Source organism: Doryrhamphus excisus, chromosome 3 (genome assembly GCF_030265055.1).
Source record: "Doryrhamphus excisus isolate RoL2022-K1 chromosome 3, RoL_Dexc_1.0, whole genome shotgun sequence".
Lineage (NCBI taxonomy): Eukaryota > Metazoa > Chordata > Actinopteri > Syngnathiformes > Syngnathidae > Doryrhamphus > Doryrhamphus excisus.
This window is the reverse complement of record NC_080468.1, coordinates 14,962,842-14,982,404: the sequence shown is the minus strand read 5'-3', so window position 1 is coordinate 14,982,404 and position 19,563 is coordinate 14,962,842. Positions and strand designations below refer to the sequence as shown.

At 38.2% G+C, this 19,563-nt stretch overlaps 1 protein-coding gene across 13 annotated transcripts in view; it reads left to right on the top strand.

Moving 5' to 3' along the window:
- LOC131124985 (catenin delta-2-like) overlaps positions 1-19,563 on the top strand; it is a 141,891-nt gene that overhangs the window by 115,046 nt on the left and 7,282 nt on the right. For 8 of the 13 annotated variants that reach the window (XR_009128958.1, XM_058066036.1, XM_058066037.1 and 5 more), the window contains 10 exons: positions 2,449-2,635; positions 6,184-6,301; positions 7,939-8,121; positions 11,832-12,005; positions 13,783-13,933; positions 14,070-14,307; positions 15,922-16,015; positions 16,098-16,224; positions 18,806-18,934; positions 19,003-19,070. Coding sequence is in view for 12 of the 13 variants with exons in the window: in XM_058066036.1 (XP_057922019.1) it covers positions 2,449-2,635; positions 6,184-6,301; positions 7,939-8,121; positions 11,832-12,005; positions 13,783-13,933; positions 14,070-14,307; positions 15,922-16,015; positions 16,098-16,224; positions 18,806-18,934; positions 19,003-19,070 (1,469 nt within the window). In the remaining variant the exon portion in view is untranslated. The remainder of the gene's footprint in view (positions 1-2,448; positions 2,636-6,183; positions 6,302-7,938; positions 8,122-11,831; positions 12,006-13,782; positions 13,934-14,069; positions 14,308-15,921; positions 16,016-16,097; positions 16,225-18,805; positions 18,935-19,002; positions 19,071-19,563) is intronic. The other 5 variants (XM_058066034.1, XM_058066029.1, XM_058066039.1 and 2 more) reach the window with 1 other exon arrangement.

Here is a 19,563-nt window from a genome sequence, read left to right as displayed (position 1 = left end):
TTGTAACCTCCTGCTGCCACTCATGATGTAAGGCTGAGGCAATTAACCCCCTTCATCTGTGTGTGTTCATGTGTGTGTGTGTGTGTGTGTATTAGATCAAAGATAAAAAACCCACTCTGCTTTCCTCCTCCAGCAGATGATGTCATACTCTCACCACCCTGCGTATGTTCACTCATAAACAAGATTAAGTAACACAGTGTAATACTGGTTTCCAGTAACATTACCATTTCACTTGCGTGTTACTATGCACTGTTAGCACCGTGGTTAGCGCGCAGACCTCACAGCTAGGAGGACCAGGGTTCAGTTCCACCCTCGGCCATCTTTGTGTAGAGTTTACATGTTCTCCCCGTGCATGCGTGGGTTTTCTCCGGGTACTCCGGTTTCCTCCCACATTCCAAAAACGTGCTAGGTTAATTAGCGACTCCAAATTGTCCATAGGTATGAATGTGAGTGTGAATGGTTGTTTGTCTATATGTGCCCTGTGATTGGCTGGCCACCAGTCCAGGGTGTACCTGATGCACGTTTGTATCAGGTGCACCTTTTGGGTGTTAAGTTGCTATGTGATGAATTTAGTGCTGTTGATAGTGACGACATCATAACTGTCACTGTACACTGGTATATTTGCACATTTACACATTTGGCACCTAGACCTCACAGCTAGGAGACCCGAGTTCAATTCCACCCTCGGCCATTTCTGTGTGGAGTTTGCATGCTCCCCCGTGCATGCGTGGGTTTTCTCCGGGTACTCCGGTTTCTTCTCCCACATTCCAAAAACATGCTAGGTTAATTAGCGACTCCAAATTGTCCCCTGTGATTGGCTGGCCACCAGTCCAGGGTGTACCTGATACAAACATGTACACCTTTTGGGTGTTAAGTTGCTATGTGATGAATTTAGTGCTGTTGGTAGTACTATGTACTATGTACTGGTGGCGTTTTACTAATCAAAGGCTTATGTACAATTTTGGTTGTAATGACATGTTAAAACTATGTTTGTGTTCTATAAAACCACAGTAAAAGTTTTATTTTGAATGCAGGAAACACTACAAACAAAAATAATAATATCCATTTGGAGAGAACGGGACCCCCACCGTGGGTGGTGCCCTTGCGATCAAACACCTATAAGGCAGACACAGCGTGTCAGAAATTCTAATTCAATTTCAAGGTTAACCAAACACCCAACTCAGCCTTATTTCCCTTTTTTTTCAGTCGGAGATGAGCTGAGACAGAGAAAGTTGCGAGCTAATAACTGTCCCGCTGACGGCAGCGCAGTCGTTTACAACTCTCTTCTGACCGCAGACGGTGCTCTCTCGCATTGATCTGAAGGTTTTGTAATTACAGGAAATGAGGACGCGAGCAGGAGTGGACGCATTCAAAGAGCCAATTATGGCCCCCTGCATTCTGTTGATAAGGACGCTGATATTTAACAAAGTGAAGGTTAACAAGAGCGACTGCGGTTGATATGTGCTGTTTTATTTGCATCGGAAGCGTAACCGATATGGAGCGCATACGCAGAAAAGCAGTGGCCCGAGGACAAGTCCCTGAGGGGGCAATTATTGATAATGTCATTCAAAAAATAATTGATACCAAAACCTTGAGAACTGTGCCAATTGATTAGTTAATACGATAACTAATATCAACTGTAGCAGTTGGTATGTTCTAAACCAGGGGTCTCAAACATGCGGCCCGCAGGACACTAGTTTGAGGCCCCCTCCTTGATATGAAAGTTTAATGTTAGTTTGATATGGATGCTGTATGGTATCATGTACACAGAAAAAAATGATTACGTTTGATTAATGTTCATGTTAAAGGTTAAATAACTGTTAATAGTTATCCTCCCTATCCGTGTGGAAGTGGTAAGTTTTTGGATTTTTAAGTTTAAAGGAAATAACTTGAAGGCTACCGTTTTAGGTCGCTAGCTCTCTAGTTTGCGAGTTAGCATGTGTCTCAAGACCCTGCGGTTGCGCAATATGTTGTAAATAAAAAAAGTATAAATGTGACTATAGTCGTGTTTTGTCATGTCTACAGGGCTCTAATAATGCTTTGTTCATTTTAATTTGAGAAAAAAAAATTGTCTAACCACCAACTATATGTGGTTTCTTAAGTTTTTATTATTTGCCGTTTTATTATTATTATTATTATATTTATTTATTACTGATTGATTGATTTTCTTTATTTTTGATTTGTTTATTTATTTTATTTCTTATTTTGTGTAGAAAAATAAAAATTAAGATATTTGAGAACAGTGAAATGTTTTATCAGAGCTTTTATTGTAGAAAATCAGAACCAAAGCAAAGTTTATTAATTTTTCTGTTTTTAATAAATGCCTTTTTTTTTGAAAACCCGATGCGGCCCAGCCTCGCCCAGACCCTAGCTCCAGTGGCCCCCCAGGTAAAATTGAGTTTGAGACCCCTGTTCTAAACACTACGTGTCTTCCCTCTTTCTGTGTAGGTGTTTTATGGAACCTCTCATCATGCGACGCCCTGAAGATGCCTATCATCCAGGATGCCCTGGCTGTTCTGACTAACGCTGTGATCATCCCTCACTCCGGTTGGGACACCTCCCCCCACACGCAAGAAGACCGCAAATTACATCTGCATTCCTCTCAAGTTCTCCGCAATGCCACCGGCTGCCTGCGGTCAGTGTCTTTAAGTCTGCGTCATGTTCTTGGATTTACACGATTTTGTCACAACCCGAAAATCATAGGTTCCATTGGCCGGGTTCAAATTCCTGGTGTTAACCAGTCCACCATGGAACCATATGTCATATGTAGAATACAAAACACTCCACTCAAATTGTAACGATCGCGGCCGCCTATCGAGGTAACGAGGCTACAACGCAAACAAGAAGGTCACGGGGGGCAGATATCAGCTGTAAGAAAAAAGGAAACACTGTTGAAAATGTTTGTTCGAGTTTAATGACTCCAAACTAGGGATCGACCGATATGGGGTTTTTTTGGGGCCGATGCCGATACCGATTTTTTCCCATCACCTTCAGCCGATGGCCGATTTTGCTTGGGCCGATATTTGTGTCCGATACTGCTTTTGATCCCTCAATTTACATGAAAAAATGACCATAATAACAAACATTATCACATACTACAGTATTAATTGTCCCTGTACCCTAGAAACCGCCCATGAATGATACGGGAAAAGGCCGAAATGATACTGTGTCAAAGCCCAGGGCAGTGATACTGATAAAATATAGACTTTAACCAGGTCCAGTATCAGCCCCCCGTAGCTGTCCACTCTGCTCTGGTATCGTGCCCGTGAAACAACCAATCAGAGAACAGTATCAGGTCAGATATCATGCCCCCAAGTGTCAGTGTCATTATCAGCCCGAGACCGAAGGTCGAGGGACAACTACGGGGGCTGATAGTGGACATGGTTAAACTCTATATTTTATCAGTATCATTGACACAGTATCATTCCTTCGGTCTCGGGCTGATACTGACACTTGGGGGCATGATACCTGACCTGATACCAGACAAACCATGTGATAACCTATAATTACAGGTCTCATGTTTAAACAAATATTGATTGAAATGTAAACACTGAACACAGTAGGATTCAGCTTTCTTAAAATCGCATTTAAACGACGTTATCAACTACGTGTGTTGCGGGGTCCTCTGCCGCCGGGGCAGTGCCTGACTGTAAATCATGCGGTGGAAAAATACATCGGCGAACCCACGCGCGTATCGGCCGATACCGATACAAGGAAAAAGTTAGAGTAGGAAGAAGCAAAGCTTATTAATTCCTACCCCTCCATCTGGAACTTTTACAATCAGTAACTGTTACATTTGTTCACTTCCTGCTTTCCATAATACAGTTTAAGGTTTTTTTTTGTTCTTGTTTTTTTTTTTTAATAATGTACCTCGAACCGAACTACGAGGTGATATGACCATACAATGACATAATGGGTACCATAGTAAGTGTCAATACCATAGTAACTGTCAATATGGTACCCATTATGTCATTGTATGGTCATATCACCTCGTACTTCGGTACATGGTAAAGTAAAGTTAAATTAAATTAAATTAAATTAAATTAAATTAAATTAAATTAAATTAAATTAAATTAAATTAAATTAAATTAAATTAAATTAAATTAAATTAAATTAAATTAAATTAAATTAAATTAAATTAAATTAAATTAAATTAAATTAAATTAAATTAAATTAAATTAAATTAAATTAAATTAAACAATATTAGAGTTCAGTTCCCAGTTCCACATGTCCAAAAGGAGTAGGAAGAAGCAAAGCTTATTCAATCCTACCCCTCCATCTGGTACTTTTACAATCAGTAACTGTTACATTTGTTCACTTCCTGCTTTCCATAATACAGTTTACTTTTACAATCAGTAACTGTTACATTTGTTCACTTCCTGCTTTCCATAATACAGTTTAAGGTTTTTTTTTGTTTTTTTTTTTAATAATGTACCTCGTACGGAAGTACAAGGTACGAGGTGATATGAGCATCCAATGACATAACGGGTACCATAGTAAGTGTCAATTTTAATTTTAATTTTAATTTTAATTTTAATTTTAATTTTAATTTTAATTTTAATTTTAATTTTAATTTTAATTTTAATTTTAATTTTAATTTTAATTTTAATTTTAATTTTAATTTTAATTTTAATTTTAATTTTAATTTTAATTTTAATTTTAATTTTAATTTTAGTCACATACCATAGTAAGTGTCAATATAGTGATATATATATAGCACATCATGACTGGTTCAAGACTCTTCATCCTTGTATTTAGCAAACATCAACTGCTTGTATTGTTTCTTGAATTGGCTCATCGTTGTGCATTGTTTGAGTTCCTTACTCGATCCATTCCATAGTTTGATTCCACATACTGAAATGCTATGGCTTTTTAACGTAGTCCTAGCATTTATATCCTATGTTGTGTGTTTTCTTGTTTTTCCCGCGATCCATCACAATCACAGTAAAAATATCCTCTCATGGTGTAGTATGAGAGTATATTTAGACTCTGTGTTGTCTGCCTTTTTTAAGCGCCGGGATATGACAGACTTAGCTGCGTTTAACATGACTCACATTTTGGCTTGAGAATGGTGGCGGCACTTTGTTTACTCCCTTGGAAGTCTGAATGAGAGCAGCGCTGATACATGTTGTTTTTGGCTCCGCGCTCTCAAGTAGGTTAGGTTTGGTTGAAAACACGGGGTTCAATGCCGGCGTGTATATGAGTCATTGTTTGGGAAAATATCAATGAATGTGACACACTTACACAGTTTGATATGGTGAAGGTGAGGAATCTAGTCTAAAATGGTAATGGTAATGTTTTTTTATTTCATTTGAACATGCATCAGATTACAATTGAATGCATCACATAATCAGTTCACAGTTCCACATGTCCAAAAGGAGTAGGAAGAAGCAAAGCTTATTAAATCCTACCCCTCCATCTTTTACTTTTACAATCAGTAACTGTTACATTTGTTCACTTCCTGCTTTCCATAATACAGTTTAAGGGTTTTTTTTGTTTTTAGTAAGTAGTGGTATTGACATAGTAACTGTCAATACCATAGTAACTGTCAATATGGTACCCATTATGTCATTGTATGGTCATATCACCTCGTACTTCGGTACATGATAAATTAAATTAAATTAAATTAAATTAAATTAAATTAAATTAAATTAAATTAAATTAAATTAAATTAAATTAAATTAAATTAAATTAAATTAAATTAAATTAAATTAAATTAAATTAAATTAAATTAAATTAAATTAAATTAAATATACATGTTGTCTCTGGTCGGTCGTGGATGTAGATGTAGAAACAACATCGGACCGAGGATTGACCCCTGTGGAACGCCATTTCCTCAAACCTCGTTACACATGAACTACTACTTATTTCCAACCTAGTGTGAGCTATTACAGCTATTATAAAGTACTGCCTCTTCAACCTTTCTCATATGAGATACATGTACAGCCATCTTCCAATGCATCTTGAGTTGAATGCTACGGCTAAACTTTGTACATAATACACCAAGAAGGAGTAGAATACAACTCAACTCAAAACTCCAAAATGTCAACAAGTAGTGATAGCAAGTAATATACTGTAGTTTTCACCCTGATGTGTGTATTCTGTACATCTTTGGTTGTGATTGTTACTGTAATTTTTGTGTCATTTTCGCTAACAAAGTGTGCATGTGTGTGTGTGTATCAGCAATGTGAGTTCTGCAGGTGAGGAGGCCCGCAGGAGAATGAGAGAGTGTGAGGGTCTGACGGATGCTTTTCTCTACGTCATCCAGACCGCCCTCGGGAGCAGTGAGATTGACAGCAAGGTTGGGCACCACACACACACACACACACACACACAAACACACACAATATGAACTCATTCGCTACCAAAGACATATCGATATGTTTTTTCAACCTGAAGCCCAATCCCAAAGACGTATTTATATGTTTTTTTTTACCCTTTTATTTTTGAGGTGATGATGCAATTACACAATCGGAGAGCTCATGTTTAGTGCATGTTTACAAATGGCCACAAGGTGGAAGAAGTGCATTTGGTGTAGCTTGGCATGCATCTTTCCCATATAAATACATGCTACACAGCAACCAGAAAGTGAAAAGGCATGGTGCAGAATCCCAAATATGAAAATTATAAATAGTTCAGGCTGCACGGCAGTCGAGTGGTTAGCACGCAGGCCTCACAGCTAGGAGACCCGAGTTCGATTCCAAGCTCGACCATCTCTGTGTGGAGTTTGCATGTTCTCCCCGTGCATGCGTGGGTTTTCACATTCCAAAAAACATGCTAGGTTAATTAGCGACTCTAAATTGTCCATAGGTATTAATGTGAGTGTGAATGGTTTGTTTGTTTATATGTGCCCTGTGATTGGCTGGCCACCAGTCCAGGGTGTACCCCGCCTCTTGCCTCCCGAAGACAGCTGGGATAGGCTCCAGCACCTCAACCCGCGACCCTCGTGAGGAAAAAGCGGTAGAAAATGAATCAATGAATATATGGCTACATTTCTCTCAAAGTGACGGTTATGTTTAAAATGTATCGTCACAAAAAGCCTTTTTTCCTCCCTTTTTTAGTTGGGAGCTGATATTTTCCTGAAACTTACCTATGTTCTAGTACTGATTACTAAAGAACAGAAAACAGTAGACACAAACTTTTTGTTCTGATGGAAGACTGGAGGGCCGGCACGGCGGTCGAGTGGTTAGCATGCAGGCCTCACAGCTAGGAGACCTGAGTTCGATTCCAAGCTCGACCATCTCTGTGTGGAGTTTGCATGTTATCCCCGTGCATGTGTGGGTTTTCTCCGGGTACTCCGGTTTCCTCCCACATTCCAAAAACATGCTAGGTTAATTAGCGACTCCAAATTGTCCATAGGTATGAATGTGAGTGTGAATGGTTGTTTGTTTATATGTGTCCTGTGATTGGCTGGCCACCAGTCTACTAGGGTTATGTTTTTTTTTTGTTTTTGTTTTTTTGTTTTTGTTTTTTTAGGGTTATGTTTAAAATGTATCGTCACAATAACTTTTTTTAGTTGGGAGCTGAAACTTACCTATGTTCTAGTACTGATTACCAAAGAATAGAAAACAGTAGACACAAACTTTTTGTTCCGATGAAAGACGGGAGTCTAATCTTTGTTGTGGTGTATACCATGTCTATATAGCCCTAGAACACAATAATCTGTGTTACTTGAAACATCTGTCAAAGTCAGCAAAAATGTCAGTTACGGAGAGGGGCGGCTTTTGAAAAATAACAAAGATCGACACTCCCAGTTGACGTGTGAGCACGACAATCGTCCAAAACGATTCAAAACCAGAAACACAGACACCATAAAATGCTGCAAATTCCACAAATGGAACAAAAACTGAATTTTTCTTTATGTTTTTGGACGTAAAAATCGATTATTCTTCTTATGCCATGTTTGTGCTTTTCTTCCTCCGTCTCCTCTGCCATCAGACTGTTGAAAACTGCGTGTGCATCCTGAGGAACTTGTCTTACCGTCTGGCGGCGGAGACGTCTCACAACCAGCAAGGCGGATCTGAGGAGCTGGACGGTCTGTTATGCGACACGGGCGGCAAGGATGCTGAGAGTTCAGGATGCTGGGGCAAGAAGAAGAAGAAAAAGAAGGGGCATGACCAGGTTAGCGTCATGTGACCTACTGTTGATTTATGTGTCCCGTCTCGGTAATAAGTCCCGGTTGAATCATCGGGGGATCACAGCGGTGGTTGACTTCCTTGAACTCTTGGAGATTATTGGATGAAACGTTTTCAAATGTCAGCTTTCACGGTCATCCGAGCTGTAACGACGTATGAAGTTGCTCAGCATTTGTGGTTGCAAGTTGTTGTGTTTTGTTCACGTATCACGTCGACGTTTGTGTGCGTAGTTTCAAAAATATCGAAAAAATGTAAAAATTTAGTTTTTGGGTAATAAATAAGCACGGAAAACTGGTAATAACCTGGGACCGGGTGCACCTCGGAGAAAGTAATGGTGAACAATCCAGCCATCAATTTTAATCCAAATGCTAACCACCAGACCACCGTGTGTCATGCATGGTTAACATTATTGGTCATAAATTTGGTTAATTTCAGAAAATATTCATTCATTCATTTTCAAGGGGGTGCTGGAGCCTATCCCAGCTGTCTTCAGTCGAGAGGCGGGGTACACCCTGGACTGGTGGCCAGCCAATCACAGGGCACATATAGACAAACAACCATTCACACTCACATTCATACCTATGGACAATTTGGAGTCGCTAATTAACCTAGCATGTTTTTTTGGAATGTGGGAGGAAACCGGAGTACCCGGAGAAAACCCACGCATGCACAGGGAGAACATGCAAACTCCACACAGAAATGGCCGAGGGTAGAATTGAACCCGGGTCTCCTAGCTGTGAGACCTGCGCGCCGTTAAAATATAATGGTGCAAAATGTGCAAATATATCAGTGTACAGTGACAGTTATGATGTCGTCGCTACCAACAGCACTAAATTCATCACACAGCAACTTAACACCCAAAAGGTGCACCTGATACAAACATGTATCAGGTACACCCTGGACTGGTGGCCAGCCAATCACAGGGCACATATAGACAAACAACCATTCACACTCACATTCATACCTATGGACAATTTGGAGTCGCTAATTAACCTAGCATGTTTTTTTGGAATGTGGGAGGAAACCGGAGTACCCGGAGAAAACCCACGCATGCACGGGGAGAACATGTAAACTCCAAGGGTGGAATTGAACCCTGGTCTCCTAGCTGTGAGGTCCGTGCGCTAACCACTTGTCCGCCGTGCAGCTTTGTTATTAGCTATTAAAGAAAAAGTGTAAGACTTGAGCACACTTCTTTCTCCTTTATACGTTATAAAGATACACAAACAGATAAAAACAGTCGATTGAAGGTGCAACGGGACGCACCTATTCCACCTATAACACCTTCCGATAAAACCTCCAAAAAGCGCCAACAATGTGACAGAAAGATTGCGGGTTTCCTCCACCTCTCTATTCTCTTCTATGCTCATGAACGTTGGATAGTGACCAAAAAAAAAACAAGATGGCGGATACAAGGAGCCGAAATGAGTATCTCCCTGAGACACTCGGCGTTGAGAGGAGCCAGTTGTAAAGGTAAAGAGGCATCGCAGCCTCAACTTCCTGTCATCATGCATGCACGTGTCAGACACTTCAGACCCCCCCGGCCCCCCCGCAGCAGCAGCTGCACTGGCGTAGTGACAGATAACAGCTAAAAGGAACGCTACACGATATTAAGCAAGGATCATCTCAGGTACATCTAAGCTCATCGCCTCCCTCTCGTTCTGCAAAGATACTCACAGAAACCTGAAGGATTTACTTGACGAATGGAAGCCGAATGCTTTTCTAATATCACCATGGGAACATCCATTTCTCTTTCTTTGCTGGAAATGAAAAGAGGGGGGGGGTAAAAAATGAGAGCTAATAAGCAATTCATGCACCGGATATGGTGGTGGCTTCTCCAGATCCTCATCTTCTCCAAATGTTGGAAAAGATGTCTGCCACTCAAGCAGAATGTGGCGCTGATTGCTAATTAGCATGACAAAATATAAAAGCCATGGAAAGATCGAGATTCCAAAGACAGGTAGCTTCTAAAAACAAGACCAAAGATTAGAACATCTGCACATTTAATACTCCATTATGCCCCCCCCCCAAAAAAAAAATAATAATAATAAAAAGAAGCACCTTTTTTGGTGATTCCTGTCATGAATTGAAATAATTTTACTAGTTTTGATTTTAAAATTATATTTTCTGAAGGGCTGCACGGTGGGCGAGTGGTTAGCACTCACAGCTAGGAGGCAAGGGTTCAATTCCACCCTCGGCCATCTCTGTGTGGAATTTGCACACTATCATTTTGACAATTTTCTTCTTACAATATGACTTTATTTGCATATTTTTTTACAATATAATTTTCCCAAGATTACTAAATTTGTTTCACATATGATTATTTAAAAACTAAAATGAATTACAATGTATTCTTATCAAAATATTTATTTTTTTCTTTAATATTTTGAGTCTATACGCTACAAAAATATATATAATTTTTTTTTTTCAAAGGCTGCACGGCCCCCGAGTGGTTAGCACGCAGACCTCACAGCTAGGAGACCAGGGTTCAATTCTACCCTCGGCCATCTCTGTGTGGAGTTTGCATGTTCTCCCCGTGCATGCGTGGGTTTTCTCCGGGTACTCCGGTTTCTTCCCACATTCCAAAAACATGCTAGGTTAATTAGCGACTCCAAATTGTCCATAGGTATGAATGTGAGTGTGAATGGTTGTTTGTCTATATGTGCCCTGTGATTGGCTGGCCACCAGTCCAGGGTGTACCCCGCCTCTCGCCCGAAGACAGCAGCTGGGATAGACTCCAGCACCCCCTGCAACCCTCGTGAGGATAAGTGGTAGAAAATGAATGAATGAATGAGTTCTCCTCCTATTTTGTGTGGAAGTGGTAACTTTTTGGCTTCTTATTTTGTCTTTCCCCACCCTTGGCCATCTTAGTATGGAGGTTGCATGTTCTCCCCGTGCATGCATGGGTTTTCTCTGGGTACTCCGCTTTCCTCCCACATTCCAAAAACATGCTAGGTTAATTAGCGACTCCAAATTGTCCATTGGTATGAATGTGAGTGTGAATGGTTGTTTGTCTATATGTGCCCTGTGATTGGCCTTTTGGGTGTTAAGTTGCTATGTGATGAATTTAGTGCTGTTGGTAGTGACGACATCATAACTGTCACTGTACACTGGTATATTTGCACATTTACACATTTGGCACCTAGACCTCACAGCTAGGAGACCAGAGTTCGATTCCACCCTCGGCCATCTCTGTGTGGAGTTTGCATGTTCTCCCCGTGCATGCGTGGGTTTTCTCCGGGTACTCCGGTTTCTTCTCCCACATTCCAAAAACATGCTAGTTTAATTAGCGACAAATTTTCCATAGGTATGAATGTGAGTGTGAATGGTTGTTTGTCTATATGTGCCCTGTGATTGGCTGGCCACCAGTCCAAGGTGTACCCCGCCTTTTGAAGACAGCTGGGATAGGCTCCAGCACCCCCTGCGAGGAAAAGCGGTAGAAAATGAATGAATGAACTAATAATGATGGTTGCAACAGTCGAGCGGTTGGGACCACAAACGCTGGCAAAGCTTTTTTATGATGTTGTTTTACTTCCATTGTGATGGATTTCATTGTCCTTGGGGCACTGCCCCTTGGGAGACATGAGATCTCCATCATAAAAAAGTGGACCAATATGTACTTGATAATAATTTCACTGTCTCAAACCAACTTTTTTCGGTCAATCGTCTCACCTTCACCACGTCTCATGTGTCCCACAGTGGGACGGCGTCGGCCCGTTTCCAGACCTGGCAGAGTCTCCAAAAGGCATCCAGATGTTGTGGCATCCCAGCATTGTCAAGCCGTACCTCACCCTGCTGTCTGAATGCTCCAACCCAGACACTCTGGAGGGAGCTGCTGGTGCTCTTCAAAACCTTGCTGCCGGCAGCTGGAAGGTATCACCTTCAACTGGTGTGTGTGTGTGTGTTGCATAAATAGCTCGTCTCAACAGTGGAGGGGGGGGGGAGAGAATGCCTCTTGGTGAAATATAAATGCGATAAATTTGCTTTCAAAAATGCAACATCATTACAAAAAAATATACATAACATATTCAAGCTAAGCTGATGAATCACGACTTTGTATACAGGAGGTGAAAAGTAGCAAAGGGTGGAAAAGGATAGCGTAGCATTCACTCCATGATGAAATCGTCTCCATGGCAACTGGAAGGTCGTGCCATTCCATCAGACATACAGTACAGTATGAAGGTTCAATACGTACGTACGTCGACCTTGGTGGAAAAGAAAAAAAAGGGGCTTGAACAGCTGCTCAACAACAACCGTGCAGATCCGATGCTCGCAAAATGCAGCCGATCTGAATAATTTCGCTTATCTTCTTTTCATTTTTTAATGTTTCAGTCAATATTTGAAATATTCTTAGTAGCCATGACTCCAAAGAGCACAAGCTTTTCTGAGGAACGCATGTGATTGGTTACACTAGCTGTGTCCAAAATGCGGCCTGTGCGTCATTTCTGGCACATGGCTGTTTTTTTTATTGGCCCACGCCACATTCTGAAAATATAATATAAAAATAAGACTTAAAAAAGCAGCAATAATTGAAGAACCAGCATTCATTGCGTCAAAATATTGCTATATATATTGATTAAATATTAATTAATTAATATTAATTAAATATTAATTAATTATATATTATATATATTATATTAATTAATATTAATTAAATATTAATTAATTATATTACAATAATATATATTAATATTATATAAATACAATGCATATTATATTATATATATAATATTAATAATATATCAATAGTACGAAGAATACTGTAATCTCTTATTCACATAAAGTTGAAATATGAATCAAAAAAATCAATTTTACAAGTCAAAATATTACAAAAAACAAGCAAAACAATAAAGTTGTAAAATTAAGTTAAGTTAGGTCACAGGAAAGTGTATTAAAAATGAAAGTTATGAGAATAAAAAAGAAAGAAGAAGACAGTGGAAATAGTTGAAAAATGAATGCAAATGGGAAAAAAATTGAGAAAAAGTCAAAAGTTTAATAATTATGAGAAAAGCTAATAAAAATGAAGTTGGGGCAATAATAATAATAATAATAATAATAATATTATGGGAATAATTACCAAATATTATGGGACTAAAGTCATACAATTATAGAATATTATTATAAGGAAAATATACAAAGATTATTTAAATTTAAAATTTAAATATTTTTTGTATATTTCCCTTATAATAATATTATAAATATATTATTATAGATTATTATTTTAAAGTATTAACATTATTAATATTTAAATTATTTAAATTTAAAATTTTAATTTTTTGTAAATTTTCCTTATAATAATATTTATTTCTAAAATTTAAATAATTTAAACATTTTAAATTTATTAAATATTTTTTTAAAACTGCAGTAAAAATGGGGAATAAAGAGCAAAGACGGAAGTTGTTGCTAATAATTGAATTTTCCAGTGACATCACAAAACTGAGATATATTGTTTTCTTATCAAAAGGTCAAATTTTCAGAGCTCAGACAAAACTGCGAGAGCAGGCATATTTGAATTGGGATGAACCGGTCCCATCCCAACAGGCCCCATGCTGGAGGGTGTGCTCGTTTTAAAAGACAAATAAAGCCATGGATGATCCTCTTCCAGGCAACATGAGGAATTACAGCAAATCCTTCTCTTTTCCGTGTCCAGTGGTCGGTGTACATTCGGGCTGCGGTGCGTAAGGAGAAGGGCCTGCCCATCCTGGTGGAGCTGCTAAGGATAGACAACGATCGGGTGGTTTGTGCCATCGCCACCGCCTTGAGAAACATGGCTCTGGACATCAGAAACAAGGAACTCATTGGTGAGTCGAGACGTGCATGTGAAATGTCAGATAAGATGAGACCGAGATCAAGTCAAAGTGGAATTATCAATATGGAATCTGGATTTTATGGCGCTAAATAAAGACCAACACCTTTTCAATCCGCCGCTTCCCCCAGGTAAATACGCCATGAGGGACCTGGTGCACCGCTTGCCCGGCGGCAGCGCCAACAACAGCAACGGCGGCAGCGCCAACAGCTGCGGTCTGGTGGGAAAGACCATGTCGGATGACACCATCACAGCCATCTGCTGCGCTCTGCACGAGGTCATCACCAAGAACATGGAGAACACCAAGGCCCTGAGGGACGCCGGTGGCATCGAGAAGCTCATTGGTGTTGCCCGCAGCAAAGGCGACAAGTAAGTGGAATGGAAAGATGTTGGTGGTGTGCGACAGAAGTCATGATTAACACGATTAAAGCCCTCCTCACATAAAATAACACCCCTATAGTTACCATAATGCTAAAATTACCCAATATAGTCGACAAAATAAGCACAAATCAGATCTATTAGGCATAGTAAACCTGTTTACAACCTTCTAAATCAGTGTTTACACATGATTAAAGCCCTCCTTACATGAAATAACACCCCTACAGTTACCATTACACTACAATTACCCCTTATAGTAGATATAATAAGTGAAAATAAGACCTATTGGACATAGTAAACCTGTTTATGACCTTCTAAAACAGCGTTTACACATGATTAAAGCCCTCCTTAAATGAAATAACACCCCTACAGTTACAATTACGCTACAATTACCCCTTATAGTAGATATAATAAGTGAAAATAACATCTATTAGGCATAGTAAACCTGTTTACGACCTTCTAAATCAGCGTTTACACATGATTAAAGCCCTCCTTACATGAAATAACACCCCTACAGTTATCATTACACTACAATTACCCCTTATAGTAGATATAATGAGTGAAAATAACACATATTAGGCATAGTAAACCTGTTTACAACCTTCTAAATCAGTGTTTACACATGATTAAAGCCCTACTTACACATGATTAAAGCCCTCCTTACATGAAATAACACCCCTACAGTTATCATTACAGTACAATTACCACTTATAGTAGATATAATAAGTGAAAATAAGACCTTTTTGGCATAGTAATCCTGTTTACGACCTTCTAAATCAGCTTTGACACATGATTAAAGCCCTCCTTACATGAAATAACACCCCTATAGTTACCATTACGCTAAAATTATCCAATATAGTCGACATAATAAGCAAAAATCAAACCTATTAGGATAATAAACCTGTTTACAACCTTCTAAATCAGTGTTTACACATGATTAAAGCCCTACGTACATGAAATAACACCCCTACAGTTACCATTACGCTACAAATACCCCTTATAGTAGCTATAATAAGTGAAAATAAGACCTATTGGACATAGTAAACCTGTTTACGACCTTCTAAAACAGCTTTGATACATGATTAAAGCCCTCCTTACATGAAATAACACCCCTATAGTTACCATTACACTACAATCACCCCTCGTAGTAGATATAATAAGTGAAAATAAGACCTATTAGGCATAGTAAACCTGTTTACGACCTTCTAATAAAGCCCTCCTTACATGAAATAACAGAATGGGTGACGGACAGGAAGTGACGTAGCTTGTTGTGGCGCTTGAAACCCTTGTCATAGCCTTGTATAATACTGATGTGATTATTATTATGCCTGTTGTGAGATCATTGACAGCAGCAGTGAGAGAGCCTGGTGTTGTTGTCCCAGCTAATCAAGGCTGGTGCTTGTCTCACCAAACCATTACTGACACCCGGTGGCCAATGTATATTACTACAGTTGCAATGGTACTGTGTTGATATCATCAACCATCATTTATCAATTGATAACAGAAGATGACTGTATAATGTAGTTGTTTTGGACGTTCCTAAACATTTGGCCATCCTGTCCTGAGGACAAGCTTTATTATTCCCGTTTTTCCTCCTCCCTGCTGAATTCCCAGGCATAGTCCCAAAGTGGTGAAAGCGGCGTCTCAAGTCCTGAACAGCATGTGGCAGTACCGAGACCTACGCAGCCTTTACAAAAAGGTAGAATCCGATCAGCGTCGAGCCGAGCATCCACAGAATGTCTTTTTCCTCATCTTTTGCTTTCCCTGGTTGTTTTCCGTAGGACGGATATTCCCAGTATCATTTTATCGGCTCTTCTTCTACAATAGAGCGGGACAGACAGCGGCCTTATTCTTCCTCTCGTACGCCGTCCATCTCTCCTGTGCGGACTTCGCCAAACAACCGATCGGGTGAGCGTGCATCATTATTTTCTCCTCCCCCCATTTGCTTTGTTTGGCTTTTAGGACGCAAATCAAAGTCCCCCCCCGCCCCCAGACAGGAAGGGAGGGCAATGATTGGGTGGTGACGGCGATGGGGACCGAGTCCTGTCATCACCTCCTCTGCTGTTCCGGCTTCCTCCCACAAGCCACAGACTTTCAGACGGCACGTGGGTGGGAATGTGCGCGTGCACGGCCATTGCGCGTGATAAATGGCGGCCCGGATTGGCTGCAAAACAATTTGGGGAGTCACTGACAAAAATGTCAATGCTACTTGCATTTATAATGTATTTATTATTAAGAAATCTTAGTAATATTAATATACTCACTTAGCATATTTTTTTATGTACATGGAATAATGCTAATCTAGTAACATTTACCTGATTAGTATCAGTACAAAGTAAAATCTACTACTAGTTTATGTGGTGACGTCAATGGTACTCATTGGCGTCCTCTGGTGGCCAACCAGGCAATTACTGCTGCTCACTCATGGCTGCTGTTGGCCAATGAAGGTTATGGGAATCAAGTCAAAAGTACCAGAAGAACATTTTTTAAAAGAAATTAGAATTATAATAATTGAATACAATTTATTTCAATTATTGTGGTAATTTTACCAGAATAAAGTCAAAAAATTAAGAGCAAAAACAAGGGGGAAAAAAATCATTTTTCTGAGAATAAATGTCATTTTAGGATCATGAAGTTTTTTTTTTGTTTTTTTTTTATCAATATAGTGTGAGCAACAAACAAAACAAAATAAAGTTGACAATTTTGGAAAATTATCATATTATAAATATATAATAATATTATATATATATATATAAATAATATTATAAAATATTTTAAAGTACAAATATTATGAGAATAAAGTCCTAATATTATAGGACAAATTTCATGAGAAGGAATGTGATATATTTTAAACAAATTAAAATTAAACAAATGACATAGGTGGGGGAAAGAAATTATAATTATAATAGTTGAATACAATTTATTTCAATTATTGTGGTAATTTTACCTTAATAAAGTCAAAATATTAAGAGCAAAAACAAGGTAAAAAAAAAGTTGCATTTTTCTGAGAATAAATGTAATTTTAAGATCATTAAGGTTTTTTAATCATTATAGTGTGAGCAACAAACAAAACAAAATACAGTTGACAATTTTGTTAAAAAATATATCATATTATAAATATATAATAATATTATATATAACATATAAATAATATTATAAATAATATTATTAAATATATAAAAGTCCTAATATTATGAGACAAAATTCATAAGAAGGAATGTGATATATTTGGAAAATTAAACAAAAAAACAACAGCAAAAATGTGAAAAATATTGATATTAATAATATGTTTTTTCACCCACATATCAAAGCTGAGATGCATTTGTATTCCTTATACTTACTATAAATATATAATAATATTATATATAATCGATAAATAATATTATAAAAAATATTGTAAAATATTATAAAGTCAAAATATTATGCATTTGTAGTCCTCATACTTACTATAAATATTATAAATATATAATAATATTATATATAATATTATAAATAATATTGTAAAATATTATAAAGTCCAAATATTATGAGAATAAAGTCCTAATATTATGAGACAAAATTCATAAGAAAAAATGTGATATATTTGGAAAATTAAACAAAAAACAACAGCAAAAATGTTGATATTAATAATATGCTTTTTCACCCACATATCAAAGCTGAGATGCATTTTTAGTCCTCATACTTACTATAAATATATAATAATATAAATAATATTGTAAATAATATTGTAAAATATTATAAAGTCCAAATATTATGAGAATAAAGTCCTAATATTATGAGACAAAATTCATAAGAAGGAATGTGATATATTTGGAAAATTAAACAAAAAACAACAGCAAAAATGTTGATATTAATAATATGCTTTTTCACCCACATATCAAAGCTGAGATGCATTTTTAGTCCTCATACTTACTATAAATATATAATAATATTATATATAATATATAAATAATATTATAAATAATATTGTAAAATATTATAAAGTCCAAATATTATGAGAATAAAGCCTTAATATTATGAGACAAATTTCATAAGAAGGAATGTGATATATTTGGAAAATTAAACAAAAAAACAACAGCAAAAATGTTGATATTAATAATATGCTTTTTCAGCCACATATCAAAGGTGAGATGCCTTTTTAGTCCTCATACTTACTAGAAATATTATAAACATATAATAATATTCTATATAATATATAAATAATATTATAAATAATATTATACAATATTATAAAGTTCAAATATTATGAGAATAAAGTCCTAATATTATGAGACAAAATGTGATATATTTGGAAAATTAAAAAAAAAATTAAAAATTAAAATTAAATTAAATTAAACAAAAAAACTAAAAAATGTTGATATTAATAATATGCTTTTTCACCCACATATCAAAGCTGAGATGCATTTTTTAGTCCTCATATTTACTATAAATCTTTTTCTTCTTCTGTGTTATCCTTGTGATATTAAAGCTATGGTTTGTTTCTGCTCAGCGAGTGCACCTGCGTCACCGAGGGACATGATGGCGTTGAAGGAGAGGAAGGCGGACTACGAGCTGAGCGGTAACGCCACATACCGCGGCAACAAGGGTGAACACACATCCCGCAAGGACGCCACCATGGGTAAGCGGCAGGAATCCATCTCTACGAATCCCAAGAAGACAAGAACACCTTCATCTCTGTCTCCACAGGTGGTGGTTCTTCAACTCTGCACCGAGGAGCGTACGTGTCACCCACTGATGATTTGAAGTATAATCAGGTAGGTCGTCACCAACAAACATTTATACACCAGCGTGGGGGAGGGGGGGCAGCACGGGGGCAAAACAGGGGGAGTGCCCCAGGATGCAACAAGGAACCGAGATGGACAAAGTGCCAAATCATCCCGTTTCTGGGACATCCATACATCATCTTCTCTTCATCCAAGATCCCAAGCATTCCCAGGACAGTGGAGAGAAATGTCCTGGGTCTTCCCCCGAGGGCTCCTACCCCACAGGGAGGTGTCCGGGAGGCACTTCCCACCTTAACTCAAACGGCGTTCCCAGCCACCCAAAATAGAAAAGTCATTTTTACCCATTAATCGTTTTTATAGTTACAATGCTGGTGCTCGGTTGCACGGAGGTCCAGTGGTTAGCGTGCAGACCTCACAGCTAGGAGACCAGGGTTCACTTCCACCCTCGGCCATCTCTGTGTGGAGTTTGCATGTTCTCCCCGTGCATGCGTGGGTTTTCTAAACCGGGTACTCCGGTTTCCTC